General features: G+C 41.5%; 1 protein-coding gene across 4 annotated transcripts in view; it reads left to right on the top strand.

Annotated features, from left to right (window-relative positions):
- Positions 1–1,625: 1,625 nt before the first annotated feature.
- NEK4 (NIMA related kinase 4) overlaps positions 1,626–16,725 on the top strand; it is a 42,211-nt gene continuing 27,111 nt past the window's right edge. For 3 of the 4 annotated variants that reach the window (XM_029917608.1, XM_029917609.1, XM_029917607.1), the window contains exons 1-7: positions 1,626–1,920; positions 3,508–3,774; positions 4,710–4,907; positions 5,098–5,205; positions 7,146–7,300; positions 9,006–9,147; positions 11,543–11,920. In XM_029917608.1, the coding sequence (XP_029773468.1) occupies positions 1,828–1,920; positions 3,508–3,774; positions 4,710–4,907; positions 5,098–5,205; positions 7,146–7,300; positions 9,006–9,147; positions 11,543–11,920 (1,341 nt within the window). In that variant the 5' untranslated portion in view covers positions 1,626–1,827. The remainder of the gene's footprint in view (positions 1,921–3,507; positions 3,775–4,709; positions 4,908–5,097; positions 5,206–7,145; positions 7,301–9,005; positions 9,148–11,542; positions 11,921–16,725) is intronic. The other variant, XM_029917610.1, reaches the window with a different exon arrangement.

The raw sequence follows: 16,725 nt of genomic DNA, 5'->3' as shown, positions 1-16,725 counted from the left end.
ATGAGATCATGATGCTTAACCAACTGAGCCACCCAGGCACCCCATTTAAGTTATTTTTAAAAATGTATTTAGGTAATCTCTACACTCAATGTGAGGCACCCATGACCGCAAGATCAAGAGTTGCAAGGTCTTCCAACTAAGCCAGCCAGGCGCCCCAATTTTAAATAACCCTCTTAGCAATGCTGACTCCATTTTATTCTCTCCATTAACATGAGTTTCTTAACTTCCCAGAGACCCAGTTTCCTTAACTGTAAAATGAGGATGATCAAAGTATCAGCCTCATAGAGTTGATATAAGGATTAAAGGAGCTAATGTACATGATTCTAACAGGGAAGTGGGGATTAACTGGGAAAAAGCATGAATTAACTTTCTGGGGGTAATAGTATCATTAAAAAAAGAGACAACAAGCCCCAGATGGAGTCATTCGCCCCCTTCACTGCCCCTTAACAGCGCACTAAGAATTAGTTACAGTTTCAGCCAAACCCAAGAATGTGACCAATCAATCAATCTGAAATTTCACGATCAGCACTCGGGAGAGAATTTGTACAATTAAAAACTCCACCAATCCCTTCCTCTCAAAAAAATATCCTGGCCTGAAACAACCCTTTCTTTCAGTAATAACTTCCCTGCCCTGCCTTCCTTCCCTTTTGAACAACTCCTTAGAGCATCTCTTTACTTGCTACACAGAAGGCTGCCTGATTCACAAATTGCTTCATAAAGTCAATTCGGTCTTCAAATTTGCTCTATTGAATTTCTAGTAACATTACCCATTCTCAACAGGGGCAATATTGCCTCCAACTGGGCAAAAATTCGTTCTTGAATGTAGGCAAACCTTAAATTTCAAAGGGATGGATTTCAGGTCCTTGAGAAAGGTGCTCCTAGGTCACAGGAGATGCCCATATAGCTATCTAACAGGGATGTAGAAAAGATTCATGGTCGTAATCTTTTAGTTAAGTGCTCTAGGAAAGGGAAGGGAGGTGTTGGCTGTATCAAACAATACATTCTTTTGGTAGCTTTGAACTTTCACACATGGGCCTTTTAAGGAGGGTCCTCCTGTGGACACTACCTCAAGCTGTTAAAAACCATGTCAGAATTTGGTTAAGTCACAGTGCAGGGGTTTGGATGGTTAGGAGAGTTCTTCGCATTTCTCAATGCACACGCTGAAGTGCTTAGGGGTGAAGTGTACTGCTTTCTTCAATTTCTTTTGAAATGCATAAAAATAAGATGTATTGCTAGATGCATACATTAACCATTGTGTGATAAAGCAAACAAATGCTACTTGTAGAATATAGTCTGTCATCCCTCGGTTAGAATGAGGAGTCTCAGGAGGACAGGGACTTTGTAAGCCTGGCACATGGTAGGCGGTCAATAAGTTATTTGTAGAAGGAAGGACCAATACTTTCAAAGCACTTAGATAACGCAGGTGCAAACTTCCTTGAGTTTATTGTTGCTCGCAACCCGGAAATTCCCGGCGGTGGAACCGAAGCAGAAGGTGCGCGCGCAAGGACCAGCGGAGTCGCTCTGGCCGTCCTGAGCCTGGTCTCTATGGCGGGTCCTCCCAGATAGTGGAACCGCTCTGGCGGCCGGGCGTTTCCGCTCTGTGGTGGATGCTTCCGGGCCGCCGGAGCATGCGCCCTGCTGCGCTAGCAGGGATCGCTATGGCAGCGGCGTTGCTGTGGGCCCGGCTTCTGTACTCGCATCGGGGCCCGGCAGTCTCCGCAGCCTCCAGTACCGCGGTCTCTTGGGCATGAGCGGGGTCTCCCGCCGCGGCCCGCTACCCTGGCCGCAGTTGTCGCCGCATCCCAGCTTTGGGCCGGCGCCGGGAACATGCCCCTGGCTGCCTACTGCTACCTGCGGGTCGTGGGCAGGGGCAGCTACGGGGAGGTGACGCTCGTGAGGCACCGGCGGGACGGCAGGCAGGTCGGCGGGGTTGGGGCCCGGCAGGGGGTGGAGGGCAGGCAGCGGTATGCTGAGGCCGCCGTGGTCTGAAGGGGACTCCCCTCGATGTTACTTCTTCAGCGAAACCGTCCCATACCATCAAGAGTAGGCCAGGCCGTACTGTAATATGCGCCCCAAACTGCCTGTATTAGTTCTCCTTTATAGTATTGATTGTTGTGCTTGATCTACACACCTTCCCCACTCTGACAGTTCCGTGAGAGCATTCATTCCCAGAATGTCACACAGTGCCTGGCAAGGATTACTCTTTGGATGAAGGGCCTCATACATCTGACCTGGAGACTACTGGACTCAGTTGATCACCTTCCCGCCAAATCTGCTTTCATGGTCCCCATTTCAGTGATTGCCCCACCAGCCATCCAGTTGCCCAAGCCGGCCATAACCAGGAGTCATTCTTGACAGACACCACCGCCCCCAGTCATCTGCCCACTAAGCCAGCAGGCTTCTTTCTATCCACTGGTACCACCCCAATCCAGTGCATCATCCTCTAGCTGAGTTGTGGCCATGGCCTCCATGTCCTCCCTGCCACTTGGCTTACTCTTCAACCCATCACTTTCTGTGCCATCTCAGTGATGCTTCTAAAACTTACCTCTAACATGGTCACTCCTTTATCCCTTGCCCCTCAGGATAATGGGCCGGTTCTTTAAAGTGGTTTATAAATAGGGTGACCATATAATGTATCATACAAAGTGGGACAGTTTTGAAACTAAAAGGAGGTACTCTGAATAATGACACCAGGACTGGGGTAGTGCCCCAGGCTGAAAGGAGATGTTCCTTCAAGTATAAGGCTCTCTAGCCTATTCTGCCTGGTGTCAGGTGCTGGAAGCTCTGCCTGGAGCACAAGCTTAGACATAAGAGATTTATTCAGTAGAGATAGGGGGCGTTGGGGAGGTCACTGGATTTTTTGAGCGGAGAATGCGGTATTGGTTGCAATAACAGCCCCTCATATTTGAGCAGCAGTTTACGTTTTGCAAAGCAAGTTTGTTGAGTAATGAATTGTATGGACTGTTAATTGGTCAAGGGCAATGTATTAGGGGTCAGAGGATACCGATTTTTTTTTTAATGGGAATGACTTTTAATGTTCAGAATCAGTGATTTTTAACCTTATTAGGCCATGGATCCCTTTGATTATTTAAGGCAAACTATGAACCCATGCTCTCTGCAGGCGTATTTTCAAACCGTATGTTATATACTTTTGTAGGGGGGAACTTAGAGGTTAAGGAATCTCTGCCACAGATTTTATGATTGATCCAGTTGTATGTTCACATGGACTCATCTTTTATCCATTAATGAAGTTAGAAAATGCAGATGGGAAGTGTAACTTTTTTGTGACCATCCAACCTGCTATAAGTCTAACCTGTTGAAAGTATTAGTAAGTGATAGCAAATCTTTTTCCCAAGTTTGCACTTTGTGAACAACAAAATGAATAGGTTATCTTACAGGCTCTGGGAGGTTGGTTTTGAGGACATTCAGGAGAACCCTTAAATACTCTTAAACCTATAAAACTGTATGCGTATTTGCACTCTGTAAAATCATGTGTTTTCTCTGTAGTATGTCATCAAAAAGCTGAACCTCCGAAACGCCTCCAGCCGAGAGCGGCGCGCTGCTGAACAGGAAGCTCAGCTCCTGTCTCAGTTGAAGCACCCTAACATTGTCACCTACAAGGAGTCGTGGGAGGGAGGGGATGGTCTGCTGTACATCGTCATGGGCTTCTGCGAAGGAGGTGATCTGTACCGAAAGCTCAAAGAGCAGAAGGGGCGGCTTCTGCCTGAGAGTCAGGTGGTGGAGTGGTTTGTTCAGATCGCCATGGCTCTGCAGGTACTGTCCAGATTCCCAGCATTCCACTTGCTCCAAGGTGACAGACAGGTGGATGGCAGGTGGATTTTAGGGAAATGCTTCATGAAAAAAAAGAATGGATTTTTTAAAAATCCATGTATGAAGTGGACCAGTCTCCCTCACCATAGCATTCGAGTGTTTCTGAATGAACAATGTCTGTATTGAAGTAGATGTGAATGTCAGTTTGCGGGGGATGCCAGATCTCTATTCATTTACTACTCATAGCAAAGTCAATTTTAAGGGCGCTGAGTCGACAAAGAGCAAAGAATGACCACGTCTGTTATCAGCTGGTCAGCTATGTCATATTGAAAGGTGGTTGGGCCAATTAATATGCCGAAACTGGTGATTTGGGCTTTTACCCTGCTGTGGCAGAGTGAGCAGAAATGCAAAACATGTTTGTGTTTGAATATTCGCATAGTCAAAGTGAGACTGTTTATGAGATACTACTTTGGAACTGAGCAGACTTGTCCAGAAGTGACTGACCTTGTTTAAATTTTAAGATACTCTCTCTAAACAAAAGTGATCTTGTTATATTTGAAAATGTTATTAAGGTGAAGATTGCATGAATGTAAGGGGAATGTGTATCGGACTCTGTACAAGTTAGATGTCTTTCTACTTTCAGTGGGAATTTGTAAGTGTGTTTTAACTGGATCCATTTAATGCTAAATGGTAAAATTGTCAAGGTACCAGGGAATAGTTTTGAAGAAATTTGGGCAAACTATGCATGGAACTTAATTCCTTACTTTGGAAAGTTGTGAATCAGACCTTTTGTTTGGAGATTATAAAACAGTGGTGTTTAGTTACCTCGGTAACTGAGACTCTGTAACTCGTGCAGTTGTTGCTGGTATATAGGAAGACAGGAGTAAGTAAGTAGGTAAGTATATTTATATTTAATTAAGTCTTACTTCTCTCCTCAGTATTTACATGAAAAACACATCCTTCACCGAGATCTAAAAACTCAAAATGTCTTCCTAACAAGGACAAACATCATCAAAGTAGGTGACCTGGGAATCGCTCGAGTGTTAGAAAACCACTGTGACATGGCCAGCACTCTCATTGGCACACCCTACTACATGAGCCCTGAACTGTTTTCAAACAAGCCCTACAACTATAAGGTAGGATCGGGCTGCAGATGCCAGTTCCCCTTGTCCCTAGGACAATATTCATAACTTCAGAACCCATCAGATAGAAGAACTATCTGTGAACTGGCTCAAGGAAAATGTCTATTTTTGTTTTTGGTTTTTTAAGAGGAAAAATAGAAGTAAGGCATTCTGACATTTAACTTTTACTGTTTTTCTTTTCTAGTCTGATGTTTGGGCTTTGGGATGCTGTGTTTATGAAATGGCCACCCTGAAGCATGCTTTCAATGCAAAAGACATGAATTCTTTAGTTTACCGGATTATTGAAGGAAAGGTAAAGAATATTCTGAAACTAATTGTGTTTAATATTTGGAGCAAAGTTAATTTAATGCACCTTTGTAAGTAGCTCTTGGCAAAAACGAGTAATCATTGATGTCAGTTGGATATGTAAGAATAGTAGGTCCCTTCTGTGGGGAAGGTTGAATTAGAAAGAGACAGGATTAGGGGTGCCTGGGTGCTTCAGTCGGTAGAGCGTCTGACTTTGGCTCAAGTCATAATCTCATGGCTCATCGGTTCAAACCCCACAAGACCAGTCTCAGCACAGAGCCTGGAACCTGCTTCGAATTCTGTGTTGCCCTCTCTGCCCCTCCCTCACTCATGCTTTGTCTGTTTCTCAAAAAAAAAAAAAAAAAAAAAAAAAAAAATATATATATATATATATATATATATATATATATAAAAGAAAGAGGGGATTAATATTTTTTAATATTAATTTGTTAATGGTTTTTTAAAAATTATTTTTATTGAGACAGAGAGAAACAGAGCATGAGCAGGGGAGAGTCAGAGAGAGAGGAGGGAGGCACAGAATCTGAAACAGGCTCCAGGCTCTGAACTGTCAGCACAGAGCCTGGTGCGGGTTCCCACCCCATGAACTGCAAGATCATGACCTGAGCTGAAGTCGGCTGCTCAACCGACCAAGCCACCAGGCGCCCCATTAATATTAATTTGTAAAGGTGTCTTAATTGTTCTGAAGTTTTGGCTTTTTGAAAACATCTACCTCTGGGGCACCTGGGTGTCTCAGTCAGTTAAGCGTCTGGCTTTGGCTCAGGTCATGATTCCACAGTTTGTGGTTTTGAGCCCCATGTCGGGCTCTGTGCTGGCAGCTCAGAGCCTGGAGCCTGCTTTGGATTCTGTGTCTCCCTCTCTTTCTCACCCTCCCCTACTCACGCTGTCTCTCAAAAATAAAGAGCATCCAAAAAAAAAAAACATAAACAAAAAAAACATCTACCTTGTAGCCACATAATGTGCAGGTGCCCTGAGAGGATATTGGTAGCATCTTCTAAGCAGTTTTGGTTAAATGAGCCCCATCTGAAATTAGTCTTCTCTGGGCAGAGATCCCCATTCCATTCCCAGCGTGCTCAGTACCCTGTGATTGGAAGACACTTTGCAACAATGTAAAATAATAATAATAAATGAAAATAAAATGAGTCTATTCATTGAACATTGAACATTTTGCTCCTTTGATGATCATCATAATTACAAGTAAGCAGTTAAGGACTGCAGAAAGCAATGTGTGTGATGTAGACACCAGAGCGACCAACTTTCTATGTTAGTTCCATGAGTCTGGTTGTCCTCTGTAGTGTTAGGCATCTGTACACACTGTTAGGTTTTAAAGCTGTAACCTAGTTATTGACTTTAATATTATGCCAAGACTCAATTTCATAATTTCAAGTATTGAAAACACACACACAAAAAAGTAAAATTTGCCCATAATTCCACTACTTAAAGAATCAAACAAGAAAGGAGTGAAATTCCCCTCCTTCGATTCTCTTCTATCCTCTGGAGATAACCGTTATTAACAATTTTGTGTGTAGCCTTCCTAGCATTTTCCTGACCATATGAAGATATACATGTCTTTATTATACATGCACATACACAAACAGGTACTTTCATTTTTACTTTTATTTTTTAATCTTTAGTTTTGAGAGAGAGACATGAGTGGGGGAGGGGCAGAGAGATAGTGGGAACAGAGAATCCAAAGTGGCTCTGTGCTGATAACAGAGAGCTCCATGTGGGGCTCAAACTCATGAACCCTGAGATCATGACTTGAGCCGAAGTTGGACACTCCTGTGGGTAATAACTTTCTTTTTTAATAGTTTATTGTCAAGTTGGTTTCCAGTAACTTTAAAGAAATATTGGGAAGCCTCTACCTTTTCTTTCAGACTTTGTTTCACAAGACCATAGTCATAATTGCAATATCATTTCTCTTTGTAGCTGCCTCCGATGCCGAAAGACTATAGCCCAGAGCTGGCAGAACTGATAAGAACAATGCTGAGCAAAAGGCCTGAAGAAAGACCCTCTGTGAGGAGCATCCTGAGGCAGCCTTACATAAAGCACCAAATCTCTTTGTTTTTGGAGGCCACAAAGGCGTAAGCTACTTCCCTTGCAAATAGGTGGCTAGATAGACGAGATAAAAGAAGGTGGCTTGTATAATTTTCACATGTTAGAATTTATGATGATTTTAAAATTTTTATTTATCTTAAGACTATTTTGAGAGAGTGATAGTGTATGCAAGTGAGCGAGTGAGGGCAGACAGAGATGGAGAGAAAGAATCTGGGTACTGTCAGCACAGAGCCTGGTGAGGGGCTTGAACTCAGAAACCTCGAGATCATGACCTGAGCCGAAATCAAGAATCATATGCTTCGTGGACTGAGCCACCCAGGTGCCCGGGTAATTTTTTTTTTAACCATGAAGGAAAATTGTGTGATTAGGCCATGTGTTGAGGTTTACTTTATTGCTAAAATCAGAACTCTGGAGAACCATTTAGAGGATTCCAAGACCTATCGAGTACAATTCTTTCAAAAGAATATATGTTTTAGCTACCGTATGAAAGTGAGATTATCTAAGAAGCCTATTGCATATGTGCCATGTAAGATAATAGTCATGTTTAAAAATTAACACTCAGATTTGAGAGCTTTCATAAGTTTCCCTTTTCACTCATATACGTTTCTCAACAGAAAAATTTCTTTCTTTGACTGGTAGGTGTTACCCTCACTAACCAACTGTTTCAGGATCTGAGAGTTCAGGCCGGATGAGAGCTTCATGGTCTCTGCCTTGTGAGCTGTTAGATTTGAGAGCAATGCTAGAGAGGCCCCAGGGGAGACACAAAGACCTTCTTTTTATTTACATTGTCTGTAATTTCACATCAAACAGACCTTTGACTTCCCACAGCACTGGTCTCACCCTTTGAACTCTCCAAAGGGTGAGTTAGCTGGGTTCTAGGAATGTCACTAAGAGTTGAGGATATTAATTCTCTATACTTTTATTCCGCAAGTCCAGGCTGAGCATACTCTCAAACTTGGCAAAGCAGTCACGATTTAATCACAAACATATGAAACTTGAAAGTTATGCTGGTTCTTCTGTACATGAGGTAATTTCTCACAGATTTTAAATTTTGGAATAGTCTTGCCTTTACAGACGAGTTGCAGAGAGTTTATATATACCCCTCACCCAGTGTCTCCCGTCGTAAACATTGACATGCTGTAAATGGCATCAGTGCCTTACTGTTGACTGAACACCTGACTTCATTTGGCTTTCACCAGTTTTCCTACTAACTTCCTTTTTCTGCCAGGATCCAGTCCAGGATCCCATGTTACATTTAGTCCTCCTGTCTCCTTGGTCACCTTGTGTCTGTGACAGTTTCTTACTTTCTTTGTTTTTCATGACCTTGATTGTTTTTGAAGAGTACTAGTCAAGGGGCACCTGGGTGGCTCAGTTGGTTAAGCACCCAACTCTGGATTTTGGCTCAGGTCATGATCTCATGTTTCATGAGATTGAGCCCTGCATTGGGCTCGAGGCTGGCAGCACGGAGCCTGCTTAGGATTCTCTCTCTTTCTCTCTCTCTCTCTCTCTGCCCTTTTTCTGCTCGCAGTCTCTCTCTCAAAGTAAATAAATAAACATTAAAAAAAAAATGCCGGTCAAGTGTTTTTGCAGAATGCTGCATGTTTTTGGAAGACTATTCTCTCTAAATAGAGCAGTTCTATAGTTCTTATAATACATACATTTCCCCATATATGTAAAAACCTTCCATCTTCACTATACTGATAATCATTTTTTCTTTTCTTCCTCATAAAGAAAAACCTCCAAAAATAATATTAAAAGTGGTGACTCTAAATCGAAACCTGTTGCTGCAGTGGTTTCTGGAAAGGCTGAATCAAATCATAAAATCATTTCCCTCCAGCCTCACTCTTCTGAGGGCTCCAAGACATATGTAATGGTATGTTTCGTTATAAAGGGTATGTACTCTAGCAGCTATTGAAATAGTAGGTATTCAAAGCAAGTTATATAATATAAAGTTAACCATTTTGAAGTGAGCCATTAATTGCATTTAGTACATTCATAATGTTGTGCAACCACCATTTCTATTTAGTTTCAAAACATTTCATATCACCCCAAAAGGAAACCCCAGACCATTAAGTAATCATTGTCATTCCCTCTTCCGTCCCGCCCCTGGAAACCACCAATGTGTTTTCTGTCTATGGATTTGCCGATTCCAGGCATTTCATATAAATGGAACCATATACTATGTAACTTTGTGTGTCTGGCTTCTTTGACTCAGCATGTGTTTGAGGTAGCATGTGTCAGCACTTCCTTGGTTTTTATGTCTGAGTGATACTCCGTTCTATGTGCACCACAGTTTGCTTATCCAGTCATGCACTGGTGGGTGCTGAGTTGTTTCCACCTTTGCCTATTGGTATGAACATTTGGGTACAAGTCTTTGAGTCCCTTTTTCTTTTGGGTAAATACATAGGAGTGGAATTGCTGGGTCACGTGGTAATTCTGTGTTTACTTTCTGAGGAACCACAATGCCGTTCTCCAAAGCGGTTGCACGATTTTACTTTCCTACCAACAGTCCACAAGAGTTTTGGTGTCTCCACAACCTCACCAGCTCCTGTGATTTTCTACTTCTCTGATTCTAGTCATCCGAGTGGATGTGAACTACTGAGTGTAGTCTGGATTTGCATTTCCCTGATGACCAGTGACATAAAGTACTTTCCCACAAGCTTCTTGAGGAAGCTTGTATTACTTCCCTGGAGAAATGTCTCTTAAACCCTTTGCCAATTTTTTAATTGGGTTTTTTGTATTTTTGTTGTTGAATTCTGAGAGTTCTTTCTATATTCTGGACACTAGCTCCTTATCAGAGATATGATTTACAAATATTTCTTCCCATGCTGTAGGTTGGCTTTTTACTTTTTTTTTAAGTTTATTTATTTATTTTGAAAGCATGAACACGAGCAGGGGAGGGGCAGAGGCGAGAATGAGAGAGAAAGAGAGACTGAGAGAGAGAATAAGAATCCCAAGCAGGCTCCACACTGGCAGTGCAGGGCCAGACATGGAGCTTGAACTCACAAACCATGAGATCATGACCTGAGCCAAAATCCAGAGTTAGGCTTAACTGACTGAGTCACCCAGGCGCCTTGGCTTTTTAGTTTCTTGACAATATCCATTTACGCACAAAAGTTTTTAATTTTGATGAAATCCAATATATCTGTTTTTTTGTTTGTTTGTTTGTTTGTTTGTTTTCTCCTTATCTTGCTTGTGCTTGTGGTGTCCTATCTAAGAATCCCATCCCGGGGTGCCTGGGTGGCACAGTCGGTTAAGCGGCCAGCTCCAGCTCAGGTTATGTTCTCACAGTTCGTGGGTTCGAGCCCCGCATCTGGCTCTGTGCTGACAGCACAGAGCCTGGAGCCTGTCTTCAGATTCTGTGTCTCCCTCTTTCTCTCTGACCCTCACCTGCTTGCATGCGCTCTCTCTCTCTCTCTCTCTCTCTCTCTCTCTCTCTCTCTGTCTTTCAAAAATAAGTAAAAAGCATAAAAAAGAATTAAAAAAAAAAAAAAGAATCCCATCCCATGCCAAATCCAAGTTCATGATGATGTCTATGTTTTTTTCTAGGAGTTTTATAATTTTAGGTCTTGTATTTAGGTTGTTGATTCATTTTTAAATTTTTAAATTTTCTTTTATTGTGGTGAAATATATATGACATAGAATTTGCCATTTTGAACCATTTTTAAGCATACAGTTTAGTGGCCTTAACTACACTCTCAATGCTGTGTAACCATCACCCCTATCTTCCAAAACCCTTTCATCGCTCCAAGCAAGCTCTGTACTCATAAGCAATATATTGTCCCCCATTCCTCCTGTTCCCAGGCCCTGGTAACCTCTAATCTTCTTTCTGTCTCTATGAGTTTGCGGGTTCTAGGTAAGTGAATCATACAATATCTGTCCTTTTGTGTCTTGCTTATTTCATTCAGCGTGCTTTCAAGGTTCACCCATGTTGTACCATGTGTCAGTACTCCAGTCCTTGTAACGGCTTTATGGTATTCCATTGTATGTGTGTATCATATTTTATTTATCCATTATCTGCTAATGGACATTGATGTTGTTTCCACCTTTAGGCCAATGGTGAATAATGCTGCTCTAAACATTGGTGAGGATATACCTGTTTGAGTCCTTACTTCTCAGTAAATATTTGGGATATTTACTTAGGAGTGAGATTGCGGGTCATGTGGTGATTCTGTGTTTAACTTTCTGAGGAACTGCTGTTTCTTTTTGAGTTAATTTTATGGGGTGTGAGGAGTGCTGTAATAAATTAGAAGCATATCTTCACTCAGGGTGAAGACAAATGTTTGTCCCAGGAGAAACCCGTGGTCATTGGCCCCTTGAAGACACCAGCAAGTCTGAAAGACCACACCTCCAAGCCAGACATGAGCAATACTGCAGAATCCCTAGCCACGATCAGTAGAGTGAATATTGACATCTTACCTTCAGAAAGGAGGGACTCACTGAGTGATGGCTTAGGTCGGGAGAATGAGCTAGAAGGTAAATGCAGTATTTCTCAAGTGAAGGAGAAGCTGCAGGATGGCACTAACACCGGCGCTTCCCCCAGAAACCTGATTCCCACATGGTCCTCTGAAGATGTCACTGGGGGAAAGAACGACCCGCTGAATCCTCTGCAGCCCCCAAACACAGACCAAAAGCCAAAAGACCAGGTGAGTGATACGTATGAGGTGTTGGTTTCAGAGAGAAGACTGGAGAGTGGAGTTACAAAGGTGCAGGTCATGTCATTTGTCGTGCTCTAGCTGGTGTTTTGGGAGTATCAGTTACTCTGTGTACCAATTTAAACATACACAAACTGGGAGGCCTGGGTGGCTCAGTCGGTTAAGCATCTGACTTTGGCTCAGGTCATGATCTTATGGCTCATGAGTTTGAGCCCCATTTGGGGCTCTGTGCTGACAGGTCAGAGCTTGGAGCCCGCTTTGGATTCTGTGTCTCCCTCTCTGTCTTTGCTCTTCCCCTTCTCACACTCTGTCTCTCTCTCCTTCAAAAATACATAAACATTAAAAAAAATTTTTTTAATAAACATTACACAAACTAAAAGGTAGGACCCAGGGCTTCTTAGATCCCTTCTGTGCCCTGGCATAGGGTATTTGGTAGAAGTAGGGTACTTGTTTCCCATTTCTTTGTCACTCTTCCTTAGTTAGGCCTCCACAGGGATGGGTAGTTCCAACAAGTAGGTAACATCATATTCTTCTTGCTCTTGGAAAGTTAGTGATTGATCTGATTTCTTAAGAATAAAAAAAAAAAGTGATGTGTTGGAACCAAAGGGGAAGGAAAAGAAGAAAAAAAGGAAATGAGCAAAAGAATTTTCATACTAAAAGACTATTCTGAGTAACTTAAAAAAATTTTTTTATGTTTTATTTATTTATTGAGAGAAAGAGAGAGAGAGAGCATGAGCAGGGGAGGGTCAGAGAGAGAGGGGGAGACACAGAATCCGAAGACAGGCTCCAGGCTCTGAGCTGTCAGCACAGAGCCCGATGAGGGGCTCCAGCCCACGAACCACAAGACCTGAGCTGAAGTCAGCTGCTTAACCAACTGAGCCACGCACGCGCCCCTATTCTGAGTAACTTTAATGGTTAACTTTTATTTTTATCTTTTTTTTTTTTTTTTTTTTTTTTTTTTTTTTTGAGAAACACAGACAGAGTATGAGCAGTGGGGAGAGACAGAGAGAGAGAGAGAGAGGGAGACACAGAATCCGAAGCAGGCTCCAGGCTCTGAGCTGTCAGCACAGAGCCTGATGAACCCACGATTCGTGAGATTGTGACCTGAGCTGAAGTCAGACGCTCAACTGACCGAGCACCCAGGCGCCCCAAAGGTTAACTTTTACTTGAACATGGAAAGAAGCCCGAGTTAGATAAAGCATGGCAATAGCTGAGGATTAGAGAGAAAGCCAGAACATTTGGTGAACTTTTCATTTTTATATGTAAAATATTCTAAAAATCTATTTAAGATGTATATTAACTAGTTTTATAATCTATGCTAAGTATACTTAAATTTGATATACTTTTTTATTTGATATCTTTTACATAGATTGTAAACTTATTCTATACATTTATATTCAAATTTTTTTAATAACACTTTATTTTTGTGTAGAAATGCTCTTGTCACTTAAAGTCCTTGGACTGAAGTCTTAAGCTTTCTTTGGACCCTGGAATTCTTAGTACTTTGTGGATAAAATTATATGTGTTTTGCTTGGCTCTCAAATTATATTCAGGTCCACTTCTTTCACTTTTTTCTAATTTTATAGTACTAATTCAGGGGCACCTGGGTGGCTCAGTCGGTTAAGCGTCTGGCTTTGGCTCAGGTCAGATCTCACGGTTTGTGGGTTCGAGCCCCGCGTCGGGCTCTGTGCTGACTGCTAGCTCGGAGCCTGGAGCCTGTTTCGGATTCTGTCTCCCTCTCTCTCTGGCCCTTCCCTGCTCACACTGTCTCTCTCTGTCTCTCAAAAATAAATAAAAAACATAAAAAAAAATTATAGTACTAATTCAATGCTTTTTAGTCTATTTATAGAGTTACACAGTCGTCACTATCTAATTCCAAAACATTTTTTGTAATGTTTGTTTTCTTTTTTGAGAGACAGCGAGTGCACATGGAAGCAGGAGCAGGGGAGGTGGGGCCGAGGGAGAGCGAGAACCCCAGGCAGGCTCCATGCTCAGGATGGAGCCCAGCTAGAGGCTTAATCCCACCACGGTGAGATTGTGACCTGAGCCGAAATCAAGAGTCAGAGTCTTAACAGACTGAGCCACCCACCCACCCCAGGACATTTTTATAACCTCAAAAAGAAACCTGAACCCACTAATAGTCACTCTCTATTCCTCCTTGCTTGCAGCCCTTGGCAACCATTATCTGTATGGATTTTCTTGTTCTGAGCATTTCATGTACAGACATCAGAGATATTGCAGGTTCAATTACAGATCATTGCAGCAAAGTGAATATTGCAGTAAAGGGTGTCACATGAAATTTTTGGTTTCCTAGTGCATATAAAAGTTACATTTACACCATAGTCTATCATCTAAGCTTTCAGGAAATCGTAATCTTTTTGGTGGTGGATGGTCCTACCTCAATGTTAATGAGTGCTGACCAATGCTGTGGGTGCTGAAAGTTGGGGTGACTGGTGATTTCCTTAAATAAGACAGCAGTTAAGTGTGACGCATCGGTCGACTCTTTTTTTTACTTGAACACTTAGAAGCCATTGTAGGATTAGTAATTGGCCTAATTTTCATGTTGCTGTGTCTCAGGGAATTAGAAGTCCCAGGAAGATGGAGAGAGGTGGAGGAACGGCCAGTAGGCGGAGCAATCAGAACACATACATTTATCAATTAAATCCTCCATCTTTTATGGGTAGTTTGTGGTGCACCCAAACAACTACAGTAGTAACATCACAGATCACCATAACAAATATTATACTATTGAAAACATTTGAAATGTTGTGAGAATTACCAAAATGTGACAGTCATAAAGCAAGAAAATACTGTTGGAAAAATGGTGCCAATAGACTTGGTCGTTGCAGAGCTACCACAGACTTTCCATTTGTAAAAAATACAGTATCTGTAAAGCACAATTAAGTGGAATGTAATGAAATGAGGTAGGCCTAGAAATAGGATCATACTATTTAGGGCCTTTTGTGTCTGGCTTCTGTTACTTAGCATAATGTTTTCAAGATGTCTTCATGTTATAGCTTATACCAGTGTTTCATTGCTTTTTAAATTGCCAAATAAATTCACTGTATGTATATACCATATTTTATTTGTTCATTCATCAGTTGATGAACATTTGGGTTGTTTCCAGTTTTTGGTTACTATGGATGATTCTGTTACAAACATTCTTATACATAATGTTTTGTGTGGACATAGGTTTTCAGTTCTCTTGGGTTTGTATCTAAGAGTGGAATTGCAGGGTCATACATATGCTAATTCTATGTTTAACTTTTTGAGGAACTTTAAAACTGTTTTCCAAAGCAACTACATCATTTTACTTCCCAGCAGTCTACAAGAGTTGCCATTTCTCTACATCCTCACGAATACTTGCTATTTTCTGGTTTGTTTCTTTCCTAGCTTATCCTGGTGAGTGTGAAGTGGTCTCTGTTGTGGTTTTGATTTGCATTTGGTGTTCAGCATCTTCTCATGTGCTTTTTGGCCTTTTATATACTTTGGAGAAAGGCCATTTCAGATTCTTTGCCCACCTTTTAATTGGTTTATTTATCTTTTTATTGTTGGATTGTAAGACTTCTTTACTGTAAATGTCAGTCCCTTACCAGGTATAAGGTTTGAAGATACTATTTCCCTGTCTGTGCGCTCTCTTCGTTTTCTCGATGGTGTCCCTTGAGGCACAAGAGTTTGTAATTTTGACGCAATGCAGTTTTGTCTACTTTTTCTTTTGTTACTTGTGCTTTCGGTGTTACGGACACACCTATCCCAGTGTTTTCTCCTAAGAGTTTATAGTTTTAGCTCTTTGTTTAAGTCCGTGATCCATTGGAGTTAAATTTTTGTGTGTGGTGCGAAGAAGGGGTCCAGCTTCACACTTCCGTATGAATATCAGCTCGTCTTAGGACCATTCATTAAAAGATTATTCTTTCCCTATTGAATTGTCTTGGCATTCTTGTTGAAAATCCATAGACTATAACTGTAATGGTTTATTTCTAGACTCTCAGTTCTGTTCTATTGATCTGTATGTCTGTCCTCCTGTCAGGCACACAGTCTTAATTACTGTAGCTTTATACTAAGTTTTGAAATTGAGAAGTTGGAGTCTTCCTACTTTTTTTTTAATGTTTGTTTTTGGGAAAGTGTGCGCACATATGTGTGCACATGCAGGGGAGGGATGAAAACAGAGGGAGACAGAGGATCCAAAGCGGGCTCTGTGCTGAGAGCAGATAACCCAACCCAGGGCTCAAACTCATGAACCATGAGATCATGACCTGAGCCAAAGTCGGTCACTTAACCGACTGAGCCACCCAGGCACCCCCAATGTTATTCTTATTTTTCAGTATTGTTTTGGCTGTTTGGGTCCTTTGCATTTCCATATGAATTTGCAGCTGGTGAATTTCTGCAAAAAGGGCTGAGATTTCTGTAGGCGTTGAATCTGTAGATCATTTCCAGAATACTGCTATCTTAATATATAAGTCGTGCAGTCCATTAATGTGAGATGCCTTTCTATTTATGTAGGTCTTTAATTTCTTAACACTGATTTTTTGCTGTTTCATGTACAATCCTTGCACTTCTTTTATTAAATTCATTTTTAAATATTTTATTCCTTTTGATACTACTACAAATGGAGTTATTTTAATTTTATCTTCTAGTGTTCTTTGCTTGTGTATAGGAATATAGTTCATTTTTGTATATTGGCATTATGTCCTACAACCTTGAACTCATCTATTATCTATTGGTTCTATTAACTTTTTAAATGTTTATTTATTTTGAGGAGAGAGAGAGCAAGCAAGGGAGGGGCAGAGAGAGAAGGA

This window comes from Suricata suricatta, chromosome 12 (assembly GCF_006229205.1).
Source record: "Suricata suricatta isolate VVHF042 chromosome 12, meerkat_22Aug2017_6uvM2_HiC, whole genome shotgun sequence".
Taxonomy (NCBI): Eukaryota; Metazoa; Chordata; class Mammalia; order Carnivora; family Herpestidae; genus Suricata; species Suricata suricatta.
This window is presented reverse-complemented; position numbering and strand designations above follow the sequence as displayed.